The sequence below is a fragment of the Staurois parvus genome, unplaced genomic scaffold (genome assembly GCF_062004578.1).
Source record: "Staurois parvus isolate SC_StPar_1 unplaced genomic scaffold, SC_StPar_1.0 ptg001481l, whole genome shotgun sequence".
Taxonomy (NCBI): domain Eukaryota; kingdom Metazoa; phylum Chordata; class Amphibia; order Anura; family Ranidae; genus Staurois; species Staurois parvus.
Genome location: NW_028319277.1, coordinates 279,660 through 299,066, shown reverse-complemented (window position 1 = coordinate 299,066; position 19,407 = coordinate 279,660). Strand labels below are relative to the sequence as shown.

Here is a 19,407-nt window from a genome sequence, read left to right as displayed (position 1 = left end):
TTTATGTCACATGACCACTGCACTGTAATTAATGGAATTGCATGGATGTCCTGTAATCCTTTCAATGGTCATGATGAAGTGGAGCCATCTGCAAAATGCATTGACCGCAGCCTGCTACCTGTGAAATGGGGCACTCGGTATAGTGCAAATATATAACTGGTCTTTGTAAAAGTGTAGGGTCTAGGAGAAGGGAGAGGGTAAGCAGGCCAAGAAACATGTGCCTAAATCATCCTGATGGCAGTTAAATGTCTAAACATTTCTTAGCCTGGATTGTGTTTCAGTTGAGGGTTTTGTAGTCTTTTATATTAGTATTTTGTTTGGTAATAAAACTGTTTCTTTCTAGGTTATTTTGGCAAAAACTGTTCTCTTTACCTGTTGAAGTAAGCTTGCTTATTTTTCTTTATTTATATATATATTTATTTTGCTTATTTTATCTATATGTAAACATATTTTTATTAATAAGTTGTATGTTTGTTAGATATTTTAATAAAACATTTAGACTCCATTGTCCCTCCACAGGCATACTCTACTATTATTATACATATATATATACAGTATCTCACAGAAGTGGGTCCACCCCTCACATTTGTGTCAATATTTGATTTTATATTTTCATGTGACAACACTGAAGAAATGACACTTTGCTACAATGTGACGTAGTCAGTGTTCAGCTTGTATAACATGGAAATTTGCTGTCCCCTCAAAATAACTCAACACACCGCCATTAATGTCTAAACCACTGGCAACAAAAGTGAGTCCACACCTAAGTGACAATGTCCAAATTGGATCCAAGTAGCCATTTCCCCTCCCTGATGTCATGTGACTTGTTAGTGTTACAAGATCTCAGGTGTGAATGGGGAGCCGGTGTGTTAAATTTGGTGTTATCGCTCTCACTCTCTCATACTGGTCACTGGAAGTCCAACATGGCACCTCATGGCAAAGAACTCTCTGAGGATCTGAAAAAAAGAATTGTTGCTCTACATAAAGAAGGCCTAGGCCAGGGGTGGGACACTGTGGCCCTCCAGCTGTTGGTAAACTACAAGTCCCATCATGCCTCTGCCGTTGGAAGTCATGCTTGTAACTGTCAGTTTTGTAATACCTCATGGGACTTGTAGTTCTACAACAGCTGGAAGGCCACAGTTGCCCACTCCTGTCCTAGGCTATTAGAAGATTGCCAAGACCCATCAATGCCACATATCAGTGCACATCAATGCCAAATATCAGTGCCAATCAAAGCTGCCTTTTAGTGCCAACTATCAGTACCAGTCAGTGCCCATCAGTGCTGCCCATCAGTGCCAGTCAGTCCGACTTAGCAGTGCTTCTCTGTGCCACCTAACAGTTCCAATCAGTGTTGCCTATTAGTGCCCATCAGTGCAGCCTATCAGTGCCCATCACTGCAGCCTCATTAGCATCAGTGAAGGAGAAAAATTACCTATTTACAAAATTTTATAACAAAATCTAAGAAAAACCTTTTTTTTGGTAAAAATTTTCAGTATTTTTTAGCTTGTTTAGCAAAAAAAAAAAAAAAACAGTGGTGATTAAATACCACCAAAATAAAGCTCTCTTTGTCTAAAAAAAGTATAAAAATCCCAACCACAGCACCACCTGCCTGGTGTTTGCATGTTCTCCCTGTGCCTGCGTGGGTTTCCGCCAGGTATTCCGGTTTCCTCCTACACTCCAAAGACATGCTGGTAGGTTAATTGGCTCCTGTCTAAAGTGGCCCTAGTATGTGTATGTATGAATGCAAGTTAGGGACCTTAGATTGTACACCCCTTGAGGGTTAGGGACTGATGTGAATATATAATATATGTGTAAAGCGCTGCGTAAATTGACTGCGCTATATAAGTATCTGTAATAAATGATAAATAATAAATAAAAATGTTGTTTGTGTACAGTGTTGCATGGCCACGCAATTGTCATTCAAAGTGCGACAGTGCTGAAAGCTGAAAATTGGCCTGGGCAGGAAGGGGGTAAAAGTGCCCTGTAGACAAGGGGTTAAATTATAGCAAATGTTAAAAGAAGGTAATTTTTTCTATGATGATCAGTGTGAGTTTTTTTTTAATTGTACAGTAGTTTTGGATGAAATGTATGCATTCTATTCTATAACTTGTCCTGCTAAAAATGATACTAAAATTCTGATTCTGTAAAAGCAGGACGGGTTTACTTTAGGATCCATCTGCTCATGAATTGATTAAACTGACCTCTCGTATTTAACCATTTCCAGGACTTTACCCACAATAGTTTCTTTTTATTCCTGATAACATTGTAGCTGTTGGTTGCTGTTTACATTGTATTAATATATGCTGGAAAGCAGCGCAATGTCTATTCTTCTACAGGTAAGCCCAGAGGAATGTTGGTAGGTGGGTGTAGAATGTTCTTCTGTTGCCTTGTAGCCTAGGAGTAGCTGTTGACAAGACATCCAAGCTGAGTTGACAAGGCAGCCGGATCATTTCTGTACTCTGCTGGACGGGTTGCTGAGACATCACACAGAGATAGAAAATCTGAGATGTGCTCCTGCTAAATCCAATCAGTCCAGAGTTTATTTAAAGAGTACATCTCCTGTGGGACGCATGTTCTGCCCCTGATGACTTTCACCCGTCATTGTGCTTAGTTGTGTAGAAGAACTACTACTAAGCCCAATTAGAGGTGGAATGCACTGCGGAGGATGCCTGCATCTGGCAGGTGATGTACTCATTCTCTGAACTAACGATGGATCAAGCTGAATTTCGTCTCTGTTCTTCTCTATTCTTGCTATGTTAGAAAATAAAAGTGTCTTAGCAACGTCCTAGCAACAAGGCAGGATGGGATGATGACATTTTTTTCGGCCAGACTTTGGGAGGTTCGTATATGGTCTACACCTACAGCACAGGCATTATCAAACTTTAGTCAAAGTCAGGACTGGGACAAGGGGTGGGCAGGAGGGACAGCTGCCCAGGGCGCCACTTCTCCACTCGCAATTCCTAAATCAGTGGCTAGCATCCAGTAGGGTGCACATTTTTCTACTCTGACAGATTTAGCTATTGATGCCACACATGCTCCAACCACCTGTTCTCATCCCCATTCTATTTTCTACAAAGCAAGCAATTGTGGGCTAAATGGTTAGCACTTCCACCTGGCAGTACTAGGGTCATTGGTTCAAATCCCAACCACGGCACCACCTGCATGTTCTCCCTGTGCCTGTGTAGGTTTCCTCTGGGTACCCCGGTTTCCTCCCGCACTCCAAAGACATGCTGGTAGGTGAATTGGCTCCTGTCTAAATTGTCCCTAGTATATGAATGTGAGTTAGGGACCATAGATTGTACACTCCTTGAGTGTTAGTATTATTATTAATATACAGGATTTATATAGCGCCAACAGTTTGCTCAGTGCTTTACAATATAAAGGGAGACAATACAGTAACAATACAGATCAATACAAGAGGGTTAGGAGGCCCTGCTCCTTGGAGCTTACAATCTAACAGGGAGGGGGGGGGTGGTAAAAAAGGTAATAGCTGCATAGGATGATCTGATGGAGGTGGCCCAAGTAAGTCCTTAGGTGGAAGAGGGACAGATTTCCCTGAATAAATGAGTTTTCAACCTAAAGATGGGGGGGTGAACTGACAGTAGGAGGAATAGAAGATTTTGTTATTAGCTGAAGGCGGGATAGGCTTCCCTGAAGAGATAGGTTTTCAGAGATCACCTAAAAGTGGGCAGAGTAGGTGATGGCTGGATTGATTGGGGTAGAGAGTTCCAGAGGATGGGGGAGGCTCTGGAGAAGTCCTGGAGATGAGCATGGAAGGAGGAGACAAGGGAGCTAGAGAGCAGGAGGTCGTAAGAGGAGCAGAGAGGACAGTTTGGGTGATATTTGGAGACAAGATCGGTGATGTAATTTGGGGCAGAGTTATAAATGGCTTTATATGTGATTGTTAATGTTTTGAATTTTATTCATTGGGCAATGGGAAGCCAGTGGAGGGATTGGCAGAGAGGGATGGAGGACACTGAGTGGAGGTCAATGGAGGGATTGGCAGAGAGGGGTGGAGGACACTGAATGGGGGCCAGTGGAGGTATTGGCGGAGAGGGATGGCAGATACAGGACGGTTAGTAAGGTGGATGAGTCTGGCAGCAGCATTCATGATAGACTGAAGAGGGGATAGCCTGCGATGAGGTCGGCCAATGAGGAGGGATTTACAGTATTCAAGGCGAGATATAACAAGGGAGTGAATAAGTTGCTTAGTGGTTTCCGAGGTTAGGAACGGCTGTATCTTGGAGATGTTGCGGAGGTGAAGTCTACAAGATTTGGACAGCGATTGGATTTGGGGCTGAATGGACAGATGGGAGTCTAGGATTACACCTAGTACCCTGGCATGAGGAGAGGGACTGATGGTTGTGTTATTGATCTTGATGGAGAAGTCAGGGGAGGGGGCATGGGCTGGGGGGAATAGGGTTAAGGACTGATGTGAATGTACAATATACAGTATATATGTAAAGCGCTGCGTAAATTGATGGCGCTATACAAGTAGATTTTGTTGTGGGGTGTATTCATTTTTTTCTTCAACTAATTTGAGTAAAACTGAAGATTTTGTAATCTAAGTTACATTATTAACCTATAAAACTCAGTTTTGTCGAAATTTTGGAAATTGTTTTTGTGTTCAGTGAGATATTGATTAAAATCTTACATTTCAAAAGGGGTGTACTCATTTATGCTGAGCAGTGTATATATGTACTGTATACACACACTATATTGTATCATATTTATATCCCAACTCTAGGCTAATTTATATTACGTTTTGCATGCAGCAGGGAAGATTAGCACCTCCTCCAAATTTTTGCTCTCTGATTATAACTTCTTACAATGCTTTCATTGCCAACTGAGAATGCCTGCCCCACAGCTGCATTTCTTCTACTGGTGTCACGGGAAATTATATTCTTTTTTGGATAAGCATGATAGAAGTTCCCACTGCAGTGCAGCTAATCTTCTGCCATCTGGTCTTGAAGGCCAAACTCGTTAGTATGACGAGTCCCCATGTCTCTGTTCCTCCTTGAAGTTATGCGTCTCCTCACCCCTAGCCCTCTTTGAGGTGATGTATCATCTCTCTGGCCCTCTTTAAGATAGTGTCCCCTTACTCTCTTTGGTCTCCTTTGAGCTGGGGTGCCTTCTCTTCCCTGGCCCTCCTCAAGCTGAAGTGCGTACTTGCTCCGTTCCCTCCCTTGATTTGTGCGCTGTCTCCACCTCTTGTCCCCATTTGAGCTTCATTGTCTCCTCCATTTATAGGACTATTTCAATTGTTGTTTAATTTTCCATCTACCCCCCACCCAAACTATTGTTTACCTTTCTGTCTGACTCTCCTTCAGATAGTGTGTCTTATTCTCTCTGTCTCTTCTTGAGATGTTGTGCCTCCTCTCTTTGCCCCCCCCCAAATAGGTGTTTTTCTCCTCTCAGGTCCCCCTTTGAATTTGAACTTGTCTGTTTTTTCCTCACTAGCCCTCCCTCCTGTCTTTGGCCCTCCTTGAGATGCTGTGTTCTCTTCTCTCTGTCCCTTCTTGAGATAGTGTGCCTCTTCTCGTTTGCCCCCTCAAAATGCTGTTTTTCCTCCTCTCAGGGCCTCTTTTGTACTTGATGTTTTTGTCGGGAGTGTGCAAATTGTCTTGTTCTTTGACAGCTGTTGGTCTTATTGCAGAATCCTGGTTTTAGCTATGATGCATCCCTGTTTGTCTGTCCACCTGCAAGGTGATTGATATGGCCAGCCTCTGGGTGGAGACCAAAGTTGATTTAAGCCAGCCAAGCCTGCAGTCTCATGCTTGTGATGGCGTGTGTATATGTGTTCCAAACTCCCTGTTTGTCTGCCCTGCTCTGCCATTTGGATTCAATTGTTGATGACCTCAGACTGGATATTGCACTATTCTCTGAACTCTGCCTGCCTTTTGACCTGGACTGTTATTGAACCACTCTGTTTTTCTGACAACAACTAGTACCTGTTTGCTTTGCTAAATTTGCCCCTGCCCTGGTGTGGTGGCCAGGCACTATAGCATTGTGTATAAGTCCTGGGGGCAACCGAGTACTGGTAGGTCTGTTTGCCTTATGGGAAAGGCAGATGTTATAGGTGAAGAACACAGAAGCTAGCAATGGTGCCTGACCACCTGTATGACAGGTTTTCCCTCACCTCGAAATCCATGGGGGATTACATCAAGAGGCGTAAACTGAAGGTTTTGCCATGGCCTTCACAATCTCCTGACCTCAACATAATTGAAAATCTATGGATAGACCTTAAAAGAGCAGTGCGTGACAGACAGCCCAGAAATCTCAAAGAACTGGAAGACTTTTGTAAGGAAGAATGGGCAAAGATACCTCAAAAAAGAATTGAAAGACTCTTGGCTGGCTACAAAAAGCGTTTACAAGCTGTGATACTTGCCAAAGGGGGCAGTACAAGATGTTAACTCTGCAGGGTGCCCAAACTTTTGCAGACGCCATTTTTTTGTTTTCTGTTATTTTGAAAGTGTAAATGATGGAAATTATTATTATTATTATACAGTATTTATAAAGCGCCAATAGTTCACTCAGCGCTGTACATTACAAAGGGGGACAGAACATGTGACAGAACAATACCAATACAATGCAAAACATGAGGGGATCGAGGGCCCTGCTCTTTCGAGCTTACAATCTAGAAGGGACGGGATAGTGGTACAGGAGGAGATAGCTGTGGGGGATGGAGTGGTAGGAAGAGTGGAGGAGGTCGGTCAAGTTAGCAGGGGGTAGGCTTCCCTGAAGAGATGGGTTTTCAGGGTGTGCCTAAAGGAGAGGAGAGTAGGTGATAATCTGATGGGTTGGGTAAGGGAGTTCCAGAGGATGGGTGACACCCTAGAGAAGTCCTGGAGGCGGGCATGGGAGGAGGAGACCAGGGAACTAGAGAGAAGGATGTCTTGTGAGGAGCGGAGTGTGCGTGCTGGGCGGTACTTGGATATTAGGTCGGTAATGTAGTTCGGGGCAGTATGGTGAAATAAAATCTAACTTTTGTTGACATATTATAAGAATGTCTAATCTGTAATTTGATGCCTTTTGGAGATTTTTCCATCTTTCCTTGGCTTCTTTATGCACATTAATACAAATTTTTAGCTGGGGTGCCCAAACTTTTGATCCCCACTGTACAGTTTTGTAGCTGCTGACGTTTATTTTTTCTTTTTAGGTGGAACTCTGCTTTAAGCTGATGTTTCTCCTCCCCTCTGGCCTCCATTGAATTGATAAATGTCTTTCTCTCAGGGCCCTCTTGAACCGGTGAGTCTCCTACTGTGTCATCACTTTAAAACTGTTTTACGTTCTTTATTTTGGCCCTGGTTTATCTGCTCTCTGCTCCTTCTCCATTAAATGTCTTCTTTGGCTCTCCCTCGATCTTGTGTGCCTCCTCTGCTTTATCCATGCTGAGTTTGTCTTTTTTCTATTTTCTTTTCTTTCAATCAGAATGTCGCTTTCAAATTTACTATCATTCATTTACAGATTGCTGACCTTAATTCTTGGGTTTCAACGAATATTAAGAAAAAAGAATGCGTTGCTTTCATCCCACAAAAGTCTAGTGATGGGTAAGTACGTCATCTACAACAGAGTTCTGTGCAATATTTTGGCCGACATAAAAGATATTGATCAATGTGTATAATTGCAAGCAACAGGAGGCCCGTTTTTAGAAGCTTCATTGCTGCAGATTAACTGATCTACTATGATCTATTACCTGATCTACTATGATCTATTACCTGATCTACTATGATCTATTACCTGATCTACTATGATCTATTAACTGATCTACTATGATCTATTACCTGATCTACTATGATCTATTACCTGATCTACTATGCTATGTCACTGATGTTCTGTCCCTTCAAGGCACAGTTCAGATCTGGGCACCCATTCATTTCAATAGCCTGCCTCACCCAGAGAAATGAAGGAAAAAAAAATCCCCAACCCTTTTTTTTTTAAATTGTGCGGCACCAAACTGCATGGTGCTGTGGTAACATGAGGCTTTGTGTGAAAACGCACCACAAGTGCAGATGTGTGGGAGTGCCATTAACAATGGCACCCCCACGTGTATGCTAAATTTCAGTGCGTTTACTTTGTGGTTTGGGAATGTGCGTGATTTTACACGTGGTCCCCGATTTTACATTTCACATTCCCCAGCTGCAGAGATGTGAAGACTAACTGGAACATCAAAGTCCTTCCAGTCTCCACAACAATAATGTATTTCTTCTGCTGTGGCCTACACATCATGCCATAAATGTGTCTATAGGATCCTATACGTTCATTGTTTGTTGTGTATGGTGGAATAGGTCATCAGTGCTGGCAGAGGCGTAGCTATGGGGGGCAGGGGGGTACATATGTTCCCGGGCGCCAAGGTATAGGGGCGCCAAAATGAGGCTTACAACCAAGGGCGTATTTGCCATGAGGCAAACAAGGAGTTTGCATAGGGCGGCACATTTTAGGGGGGCAGCGTGGTGCCACCGCCCCCCTTCCAATGGAAGGGACACTTAGTACAGGGGCGGGCAGCGGGCTGCTGTGTCTTTCCTGGCTCCGTGTCCCAGTCCCACAACGATCCAGTCCAGGAGGCGCTGCTGGAGGAGGGGTTGAGAGGTCTGCAGGTCCGGTGTCTTCTTTTCCCTGAACGCGATGTGTGGGCAGGATGGCATGCCGCCCCTGTCATTTGGCCACACCCTCGGGATCACTGGAAAGTCTATGGCAGCTTGTACTTCCCTCTACAAGCTCCACCAGAACTGTAGCTCAGGAAAGGCACACAGGCAGCCAATCACCTGCGAGGAGGCGGAGCTTGGAAAGGAGGAGCCGAGCGGCAGCGCGAAGATCGAGTGAGGGAGCGGCCGGAGCAAGTGAAGAAGACAGCTGACCGGTAAGTGTGCCGTGCGGAGGGTGCTGCTGCAACCAGGTATGCTGGCTGTGGATGGGAGAGGGAAGGAGCCTAGGCTGGAGCAGGGGTCAGCAAGGTCAGTGTCATTGGTGTCAGTGGGAGGAATAGTGCCCCATCATTGGTGTCAGTGGGAGGAATAGTGTCCCATCATTGGTATCAGTGGGCGGAATAGTGCCCCATCATTGGTATCAGTGGGAGGAATAGTGCCCCATCACTGGTGTCAGTGGGAGGAATAGTGCCCCATCACTGGTGTCAGTGGGAGGAATAGTGCCCCATCATTGGTGTCAGTGGGAGGAATAGTGCTCCATCATTGGTGTCAGTGGGAGGAATAGTGCCCCATCATTGGTGTCAGTGGGAGGAATAGTGCCCCATCATTGGTGTCAGTGGGAGGAATAGTGCCCCATCATTGGTGTCAGTGGGAGGAATAGTGCCCCATCATTGGTATCAGTGGGAGGAATAGTGCCCCATCATTGGTATCAGTGGGGGGAATAGTGCCCCATCATTGGTATCAGTGGGAGGAATAGTGCCCCATCATTGGTATCAGTGGGAGGAATAGTGCCCCATCAATGGTGTCAGTGGGAGGAATAGTGCCCCATCATTGGTATCAGTGGGAGGAATAGTGCCCCGTCATTGGTATCAGTGGGAGGAATAGTGCCCCATCATTGGTATCAGTGGGAGGAATAGTGCCCCATCAATGGTGTCAGTGGGAGGAATAGTGCCCCATCATTGGTATCAGTGGGAGGAATAGTGCCCCATCATTGGTGTCAGTGGGAGGAATAGTGCCCCATCATTGTCAGTTGGAGGAATAGTGCCCCATCATTGGTATCAGTGGGAGGAATAGTGCCCCATCATTGGTATCAGTGGAGGAATAGTGCCCCATCATTGTCAGTTGGAGGAATAGTGCCCCATCATTTCTGTCACTGATGTGATTAAACGGGGAGGGGGGCTGGGGCGCCAATTTTGTAGTTCGTCCCCAGGTGCAAAATATCCTAGCTACGCCTCTGAGTGTTGGGTTCAATTTATCAGACTATGCTGCAAATATTTTATAGATGCTAAACAAGTGCAGAGTGAAAAAATTTGTTTTGTTTTTGGATCAATTTGTTAAGTTACTAATTTTGTTTTGTTGCATTCTTTTAGTTTAGTTTAATTTATTTGTCTTCGACTGGATTAGAATTTTTACAATGGATTTGAAGTATTCAAATCGAATTCAAATTGAAAATATCAAATCGATGCAAATTCATTGTGAAGAATAGCTGGTTCTTTTCGAAATTCAAATTTTGGAAGATGGTTACGTACTTTCTATTTTATTCTATTCTATTTTTTCAATTCTATTCTATTTTATTCTATTTTCTATTCTGTTTTACTGTATTCGTTTCTATCCTGTTTTATTCTATTCTATTCTTTTTGAAATTCAAATTTCGGAATATGGCTATATTCTTTCTATTTTACTCTATTTTATTCTATTCTAATTTTTTCTATTATTTTCCTTTATTTTCTATTGTTTTCTTTTCCATTTTATTCCATTCTTTTTGAAATTCAAATTTCGGAATATGGCTATATTTTTTTCTATTCTATTCTATTTAAATCTATGCTACTTTCTTCTATTTTATTCTTTTCCTTTCTTTTCTATTCTTTTCTATTCTGTTTTATTCTATTCTATGCTTTTTGAAATTCAAATTTCTGAAGTCAGCTATATTCTAACACCAGTACACATAGTCTTTGAAGGAAATCCACAATAGTCAGCAATATGATTTCATTCAAATATGTTTTCACATTTGATTTCATTTTCGAATTTAATTCAGATTCAATAAGAATTTGGACAAATATTTGTATCGTTAATTCAAAATCGTTTAAATTCATTGCTATTGTAATTTGGAAATTTAGATACGTCCGAATCTCCGAATGAGTAAAATTTTGGCCGAATTTCAATTCGGAATGAAACAAATCGCATGTCTAATAGATGCTCTATTGCTCTCTTAGGGAGACCTGTGGATGTGGTTACACCAGAGAATCCCATTTTCATGACACCTCACATCCCAATAGCCCACCTGAAATCAATTGGGACCCTCAGAAACATGTCGAAGAATTCCCCACTGATGCATATGGGGACATGACATTTACAGGAACCACCAGGACCTGGGCCAAGGTATGCTTGTTGGGTGTTGAAGGACATTACTGTATGCTGTGGAAGCCTAGACTGCTGTTGGACACATTTTATCATTTTAATAGTTGGGGTTAAACATCTTGCTGTATAAGTTACTTTAGGCTCTGTTTCTCAACAGTACGTGCGAGCATCCTCCGACACTCAGCCCAGCATATTGTTTGAACTGATGACAGAGCAGTGGGGGCTTCGTGTACCAAGTCTCCTCATATCTGTGACAGGAGGAGCCAAAGATTTCAACATCAGTCCAAGGCTGAAGACCCAGTTCAGCCGGGGCCTTGTGAAGGCTGCACGAAGCACAGGTAATGGGGCTTCTACAATGAGCACATCATCCTTGTGCTTCACTGTCACTTCTGTCCTCACTTGTAATGCTTGGCTGAAACACTTTAATGATCATGATTTTCAGTGGCTATTGAGGAAAGTAGGTAATGTTTATTTTTGTTAGATAAAATGGCCTCTAGCAGAGCTAAAACTTGACGCTTAAAGTCAGCCATAGACAGTTTGAGCCTCGGCTGGTTCAGCAGAAACCGGCTGAGGTTCGAACCATGTATGGGAAGGCGGAATGCACCCAAGTTGATTGATTGATGACATTGGGTACAACCAGTCTGCCGAATTTTACATGCAATTATTGCTAGCTGCTGGTATATTCACTAGTAATCAGGGGCGGACTGACCATTCGGGAACTTGGGCACTGCCCGAGGGCCCAGGGTCAGTAGGGGGCCCCATGAGATGCCCCTGGTACCTTTCATAGGCTTTTTTGGGTGTGGTTTGAGTGTGGACGTGGAAACAGGGGCCCCATGATCCCCTATTGCCCAGGGGCCCCATGAGTTGTCAGTCCTCCCCTGCTAGTAATAGTTACTGTCTTCTCCCAGCAGGGGCTGACGGCACAATGACTCGGCTGGAGGAATTCCTCGGTCAACACTGTCTGCCTTCAGTAGACCCCCTCTAAGTACCTTTCAAGTCTAAAAGAATAAATTCCTGCCGTTTCACAATAAACAGCAATAGTTTCCTCTTATAAGAAACACTCCATTTATATTATTAAAATACCATCTTGCCAACTTACTTCAGTCGTTCAGTCATCCAGGAATTTTTATCTTTTGTTGTTTGATATGTGTTGCCCTTTCATGTGCTCCTTGCTGTGAAGGCCAGTTATAGACTGGAGCAGTGGCCATTTTTTGTACTGTTGAGTTGTTAGTGAGGAGGCGTACTGGACACCTTAGCTGCCATTGTGCTACATGCTGGGTGTCCAGTGCTCTCCGGTACCTTTAAGGAGGGGTGGGCTCCCTTAGGTCCACCTGCCCTTGGTCTATCCATTAACTGCTCCCGCCCGCCATATAGTAATATGATGGACGCAAGGTGGTTCTCTCGTTCTGGGAGGACATCATATGACGTCCTCCCATTCTCACCACGCATGCACGGCGATTGGTGGTGCGCCGTGTCCCTCGGACACAGCGGATCACCGATCTACGGAAAGAGCTGAAGATGTCGGCTCGGTCATGTGATTTGCTGTGTCCAATCACAGCTGATCACATGTAAACAGGGCAATGCTGGTTATCGGCATTTCTCTCCTCTTGAGCTATCACGCTGACAGAGGAGAGGAGAGCCGGTAATTGGCATTCCTCAGAGGGGACATCTACACAGATCATCAGAGCACTGATGATCAGTGTGCCCTGATGATCTATGTAGCCCCAGCAGCGCCACCTGTCAGTGTTCAACAGTGCCAGCTCTGTGCTCATCCATACCAGCTGCTAGTGCCCATCAGTGCCACATCAATGCCACATATCAGTGCCCATCTGAGCTGCCTTTCAGTGTCACCCATCAGTGCCAGTCAGTGCCACCTATCAGTGCCAGTCAGTGCCGCCTATCAGTGCCAGTCAGTGCCGCCTATCAGTGTGCATCAGTGCTGCCTATCAGTGCCCGTCAGTGCTGCCTATCAGTGCCGCCTAACAGTGCCAGTCAGTGCCGCCTATCAGTGCCAGTCAGTGCCGCCTATCAGTGCCGTCTATCAGTGCCATATATGAGTGTCGCATTTCAGTGCCCATCAGTGATGCCTGTCAATGCCCATCAGTGCCACCTACCAGTGCCCATCAGTGCCACCTATCAGTGTCCATCAGTGCAGCCTATCAGTGCCCATCACTGCAGCCTCATTAGAGCACATCAATGAAGGAGAAAAATCACTTATTTACAAAATTTTATAACAAAAACTAAGAAAAACATGTTTTTTTTCAAAAGTTTCAGTGGTTTTTGGTTTGTTCAAGAAAAAATAAAAACCCTGAGGTGATTAAATACCACCAAAATAAATCTCTATCTGTCACAAAAAAATGCTAAAAATGTCATATGGGTACAGTGTTGCATGACCGCTCAATTGTCATTCAAAGTGCAACAGCGCTGAAAGCTGGAAATTGGCCTGGGCAGGAAGGGGGTATACGTTCCCTGTAGGCGAGGGGTTAAAGACATGTGCCTCTACTATGAGGGCTCTCAAAATTTGTATAGTCACGACTACGGAATATCAGGGTGCCCTGAAGAGGCTCTGTAGCTTACGCATGTGTTTGCAAAATGTGTCATAACTAAACCCCTGTTTTTAAGTCTGCTTGTTTGCAGGCTGGTTGGCAAGCTGAGCCAGGAATTTGTCTCTTTTGTTGTTTGACATGCGTTGTCCTTCCATGTGCTCCTTGCTGTGAAGGCCAGTTATAGACTGGGGCAGGGGCCATTTTTTGTACTTTTCATATGCTGTTTGTAGTGTAAGTAAGGAAGTGGATGATGAAATGGCTAACCAGAGAGGGTTACAGTACAGACAGTGCAGCCATATTTTGTATAGCCAATCTCTCCTCCCTTTCTTACATACAGGGGCCTGGATCATCACTGGAGGTTCTCATGCTGGGGTCATGAAGCTTGTAGGTGAAGCCATACGGAATTTCAGTGGAGGCAAAGGCTCTGAGATTGTCCTGATAGGCATTGCTACCTGGGGCATCGTCCACAACCGAAAATTACTGATCAGTGAGGCGGTAAGAAGTAGACATATTCTACATCATATAGAACATAACTTTCATAGAAATATCTTGTACTAAATGCCAGAATTTTTTGTGATCTTTCTTTTAAGGAACACAAGGCACAAGATTTAGGAATTAGGAGAAAGCTATGGATCTCTTATTCAGCCTAGAAGATCATTTTCCATTAAAGTCTGGAGTTTAAGAGAGTTAATCTTGTGACACAATGCTGCTCGTGTATGGCAGCTACTAGCCTTTACACACAGTGCAGTATATATATGAATAAGCTCTGGAAGGAATGAATGGTGTTGGCGATTGCATCAAAGGGTGGAACAGTGTGTGCATCAGGCTTGTAATCTAGTATACAAGGGACTTCAAATGGAGTGTGGCTTCCTTCTTTTTCTTTATTTAACGGTTTATTTATTACAGATACTTATAAAGCACTGGCAACTTATGCAGTGCTTTGCATATACTGTATACTGCATAGTTAGCCTGGCTGAAAAAAGACGAAAGTCCATCGAGGTCACCCCCAAGAGGCAATCGGATATTCCCTGGATCAACTTTACCTATAAATGTTATATTAAGTTATATTCTGTGTATCCAAGAAAGAATCCAGGACTTTCCTACAGCAATCCACTGAGCTGAACACAACCAACTCTTGAGGGAGTCTATTCCACATTCTCACAGCTCTCACTGTGAAGAAACCATTCCGTGTTTGTAGATTAAAATTCTTTTCCTCCAGACATAAAGAGTGCCCCCTTGTCCTCTGTGATGACCTCAGGGTGAATAGCTCTACACCGAGTTCACTATATGAACCACTGATGTATTTATACATGGAGATCATATCCCCCCTTATGTATTATACATGGTGATCATATCCCTCCTTATGTATTATACATGGAGATCAAATCCCCCCTTATGTATTATACATGGAGATCATATCCCCCTTATGTATTATACATGGTGATCATATCGCCCCTTATGTATTATACATGGTGATAATATCCCCCCTTATGTATTATACATGGAGATCATATCCCCCTTATGTATTATACATGGAGATCATATCCCCCTTATGTATTACACATGGAGATCATATCTCCCCTTATGTATTATACATGGAGATCATATCCCCCCTTATGTATTATACATGGAGATCATATCCCCCTTATGTATTATACATGGGGATCATATCCCCCCTTATGTATTATACATGGAGATCATATCCCCCCTTATGTATTATACATGGAGATCATATCCCCCTTATGTATTATACATGGAGATCATATCCCCCTTATGTATTATACATGGTGATCATATCCCCCCTTATGTATTATACATGGAGATCATATCCCCCTTATGTATTATATATGGAGATCATATCCCCCCTTATGTATTATATATGGAGATCATATCCCCCTTATGTATTATACATGGAGATCATATCCCCCCTTATGTATTATACATGGAGATCATATCCCCCTTATGTATTGTACATGGAGATCATATCCCCCCTTATGTATTATACATGGAGATCATATCCCCCCTTATGTATTATACATGGAGATCATATCCCCCTTATGTATTGTACATGGAGATCATACCCCCCCCTTATGTATTATACATGGAGATCATATCCCCCCTTAATCTCCTCTTCTCAAGAGAGAATACGTTCAGTTCCCCTAATCTTTTCTCATAGCTGAGCTCCTCCATGCCTCTTATCAGTTTGGATGCCCTTCTCTTTTCTTTCTCCAGTTCCCCAACGTTCTTTTTGTGAATTGGTGCCCAAAACTGAACTGCATATTCCAGATGAGGTCTTACTAATGATTAATACCGGGGTAATATGATATCTCTCTCTGGAGTCTATACCTCTTTTAATACAAGAGAGGATGTTAATCGCTTTAGAACCAGCAGCTTGGCATTGCATGCCATTATTAAGCTTGTGATCTACCAGAACTCCCAGATCCTTCTCCACCATTGATTCCCCCAGGTGTACCCCCCCTAGTATGTATGAATCATATTCTTAGCCCACAAGTGCAGAACCTTACATTTATCAACATTAAACCTCATTTGCCACATAGTTGCCCAATTAAACAGTGCATTGAGGTCGGCTTGTAAGTTGAAGACATCCTGTAAGGACATTCAGATCAGACCCTGCCCACAAGGAACTTAAAATCTAAGGTCTCTAACTCACATTCATACACATAGGACCAATTTAGATAGGAGACAACCTATCATTATGTCTTTAAGCTGCTCAGCTATGAATTTTGCTGTGTGACCTGTTCTGCAATGCACAACCTCTTCTTGAAAATCCTCATGCCAGCTCCGGCTCCTCTCAGGATTTGTGCTTTCTATCAGGGCCATCTTAATGCATGGGCACCCCCAGATGCATGGGGGCCCATAATAATCGTGCATTGAATCATACTTGCCAGTTGTCCCAGATTTGCCAGGACAGTCACGATTTTTACTAAACTATCCCAGAATGACTGTGTTCCAGGCAGCATCCCAGTACCTATACTTTGCCCTCCTGATCCCAGTATTGTGCCCTCCTGATCACCCCTGTAATGTGACCGTCATGTTGATCAGTCTTTGATTTATGGCACGTTTTTTATTATTTAAAATTGATTTTATTTAAAGTACTAATAAATATATGTTTAATTCTATCAACTAGTTTTACTTTAATACTTGAGAGTAGGTGCACAAATTTGGGCAGGCTGGTAGGGGCCCCAGTGCATAACTTTGCCCATGGCTCATGATGCTATTAAGACAGCCCTGCTTTCTATTCAATCCAATGAAAATTTCATAGTTCATTTGTTCCAGCAGAGCACTGGGGTCCACCAAGAGTAAGTGAGCTTTGAGTTAAGAACCTTATAGCTATAGCCCCCAGACCTGCACTAACACCAAATCCAGCCATAGCTGCCAATAATTCCTACCAGTCCTTAGATATGGTGGCTGCATTAGTTTTATTTTTCAGGCTAAGAACTTTTTCAATAATATACAGCAGTGTGTGGCGCTAAAATAACCAGTTCAAAGAATATTATGAAATCAGTTGAACTTGAAGACATCAAAATCCAATATATAAATAGCTTAAATAGCATAAATAGCATAAGACACGTGTTGTCATAAAAACCACCTCAAATGAATCAGTTAAAAGATGGATAAAACATAATAAAGCACATTAACATATAAAGTGATAAAACAGTGTTCTGACATGTCACTATGCAGTGACTATTGATATGTAAAGTGCAAATTGAAAGTCCAACATTAAGGTGCATAGGAGATCATAACGATCTTCAGGATCCAGTAGTATGATCCAAATAGGGTAGTGATAAATCCCGGGGTATAAAGATTGCGCACTCACCAGATACGCAATCAATCTGCGCATTTAGAGATATCAATCTCAGAAAACTGGGGGTCCCTTCAAGGTCTGGTCAGGCCTGGTATCCTCACCTTCCGACATCCGCTACCAATGTTGGTATTCCCACTCTGTGGATAGTTAAAGCTCCCAGGGAGCCCCAAAATGAGGAGGCCAATAGCGTGATATCCTTTATAAAGGGGGTCATTTATTGCAACCAAGCCAAAGAGCAATGTTTTATCACTTTATATGTTACTGTGCTTTATTATGTTTTATCCATCTTTTAACTGATTCATTTGAGGTATTTTTTATGACAACACGTGTCTTATGCTATTTATGCTATTTATATATTGGATTTTGATGTCTTCAAGTTCCACTGATGTCATAATATTCTTTGATCTGGTTATTTTAGCGCTACACACTGCTGTATATTATTGATTTCTAGAGGTTTTGGTACCTTTGGTGTTTAGCAGCTGACAGACTTTTAGCGCTCGCTTATCCTTTTTCTTTATAAGAACGTTTTCAGCATGTACAGAAAACATTCAGCCTGCAGCATGGTATGTCTTCCACAATGTCCTCACCACATATACTCAAACTTGGGATCGGACCTTCCTTTTCTTTCCTGTAGTCAGAGAGACAATCTGTAAAACAGGCTCAGTATTTCCTGGAACTACATTCCTCACAAGTCTCAGTTCCTCCAAGCAAGCCCTTGTTATTCCAAAATGCAAAACACTCCATATCCCCTTCATCTGTGCCTTCTATCCGCCAATCACCATCTGGCCAGCATACATAATATACCCAAAATGGCAGCCCCCAATGTGGAGAGGAAACTCTATAGATGAACATTGTTTATAGCCTTCCCTAAACGTATCACTGCTGCTCAGCATTGCAGGCAATTCATTAACCCTCCTTGTGTCACATGTAAGGAACAAAGCTTCTAAACAGAGAAAAAAATATGTGTAACCGCATTAATATACTTCTTTTTATGTTAATTTGTCTGTAGGGGGGAGCTCCTGCCTTGTACCCCATGGATGTAGGATCGCAGGGGGCACTGTGTTGTTTGGACAACAACCACACACACTTCATACTGGTGGATGATGGGACACATGGACGCTATGGGGTGGAAATTCCACTGAGAACTCGTCTTGAGAAATTTATCTCTGAACAGACAATGCACAGAGGAGGTGAGGGGGAGATGGCATGCAAGTTTAGCTGGCAAAACAGGAAGATGTAGTGACACAAGAATGAGAAATGGAAGAGATTGGATGGATTGGTGCCTTGAAGGCAGGGGCGGACTGACCATTTGGAAACTCGGGCACTGCTCAAGGGCCCGGCGTCAGTAGGGGGTCCCATGAGATGCCCCTGGTACCTTTTTCATAGGCTTTTTTGAGTTTGGGCAAGGACACAGGGGCCCCATGATCCCTTATTGCCCGGGGGTCCCATCAGTTGTCAGTCCGCCCCTGCTTGAAGGTCAACTAGTCAGAATTATCCAGTCTTACCATTGTATTGTAGAGGGGCATATCATGAGAGCCTTCCAGAAGAGACCTTACTCCCAGTATTAAAGTGTTAGTCTACTATCAAAACTAAACTAAATTTTATTGATAGGTAGAGTCTAATGACCCCATGGCTTCTTTTCTACTGAACGGTCCCGGAGTGAGGCCTCCCTCAAAGTTCCTTGTTCTGTTCCTACCTTCCTTATTGTGTTTTTTATCCTGTTGAAATCTCCAGGCAGAAAGGAGAGGGGTGCCATTCATGATAGCACACCTTGGCAAGTCTGCAGATTCCTCTCTCAGCCACATAAATCTCAACTATATTGCCCCTGATGGATATAAGAAGCCATTAGTTGGCTTAAAGTGTATCCAAAGCCCAACTGTTTTTTTTAGTAGGGGCTGGTTAGGTCCTTTTTTGCACTCTGTGTCCTTGCTGGGGAGATTCACCACCTTTGTTGTTATACTGATCATTGTCTCAGAACAGAAAGTGATAGGAAATTAAGAATTTTACAGCCGTAAATAGGGGTTGGACAGGC

General features: G+C 43.2%; 1 protein-coding gene and 2 long non-coding RNA genes across 3 annotated transcripts in view; 2 read left to right on the top strand and 1 right to left on the bottom strand.

Annotated features, from left to right (window-relative positions):
* LOC149435690 (uncharacterized) overlaps positions 1-19,407 on the bottom strand; it is a 262,780-nt gene that overhangs the window by 172,103 nt on the left and 71,270 nt on the right. The gene's annotated exons all lie outside the window — the stretch shown is intronic.
* LOC149435691 (uncharacterized) overlaps positions 1-19,407 on the top strand; it is an 82,111-nt gene that overhangs the window by 12,184 nt on the left and 50,520 nt on the right. The window lies entirely within an intron of this gene.
* LOC149435692 (transient receptor potential cation channel subfamily M member 2-like) overlaps positions 1-19,407 on the top strand; it is a 62,398-nt gene that overhangs the window by 12,478 nt on the left and 30,513 nt on the right. The window contains exons 2-7 of the mRNA XM_089662484.1: positions 7,160-7,248; positions 7,468-7,550; positions 10,859-11,024; positions 11,161-11,341; positions 13,887-14,044; positions 18,385-18,565. Coding sequence (XP_089518610.1) covers positions 7,219-7,248; positions 7,468-7,550; positions 10,859-11,024; positions 11,161-11,341; positions 13,887-14,044; positions 18,385-18,565 — 799 coding nt within the window. The 5' untranslated portion in view covers positions 7,160-7,218. The remainder of the gene's footprint in view (positions 1-7,159; positions 7,249-7,467; positions 7,551-10,858; positions 11,025-11,160; positions 11,342-13,886; positions 14,045-18,384; positions 18,566-19,407) is intronic.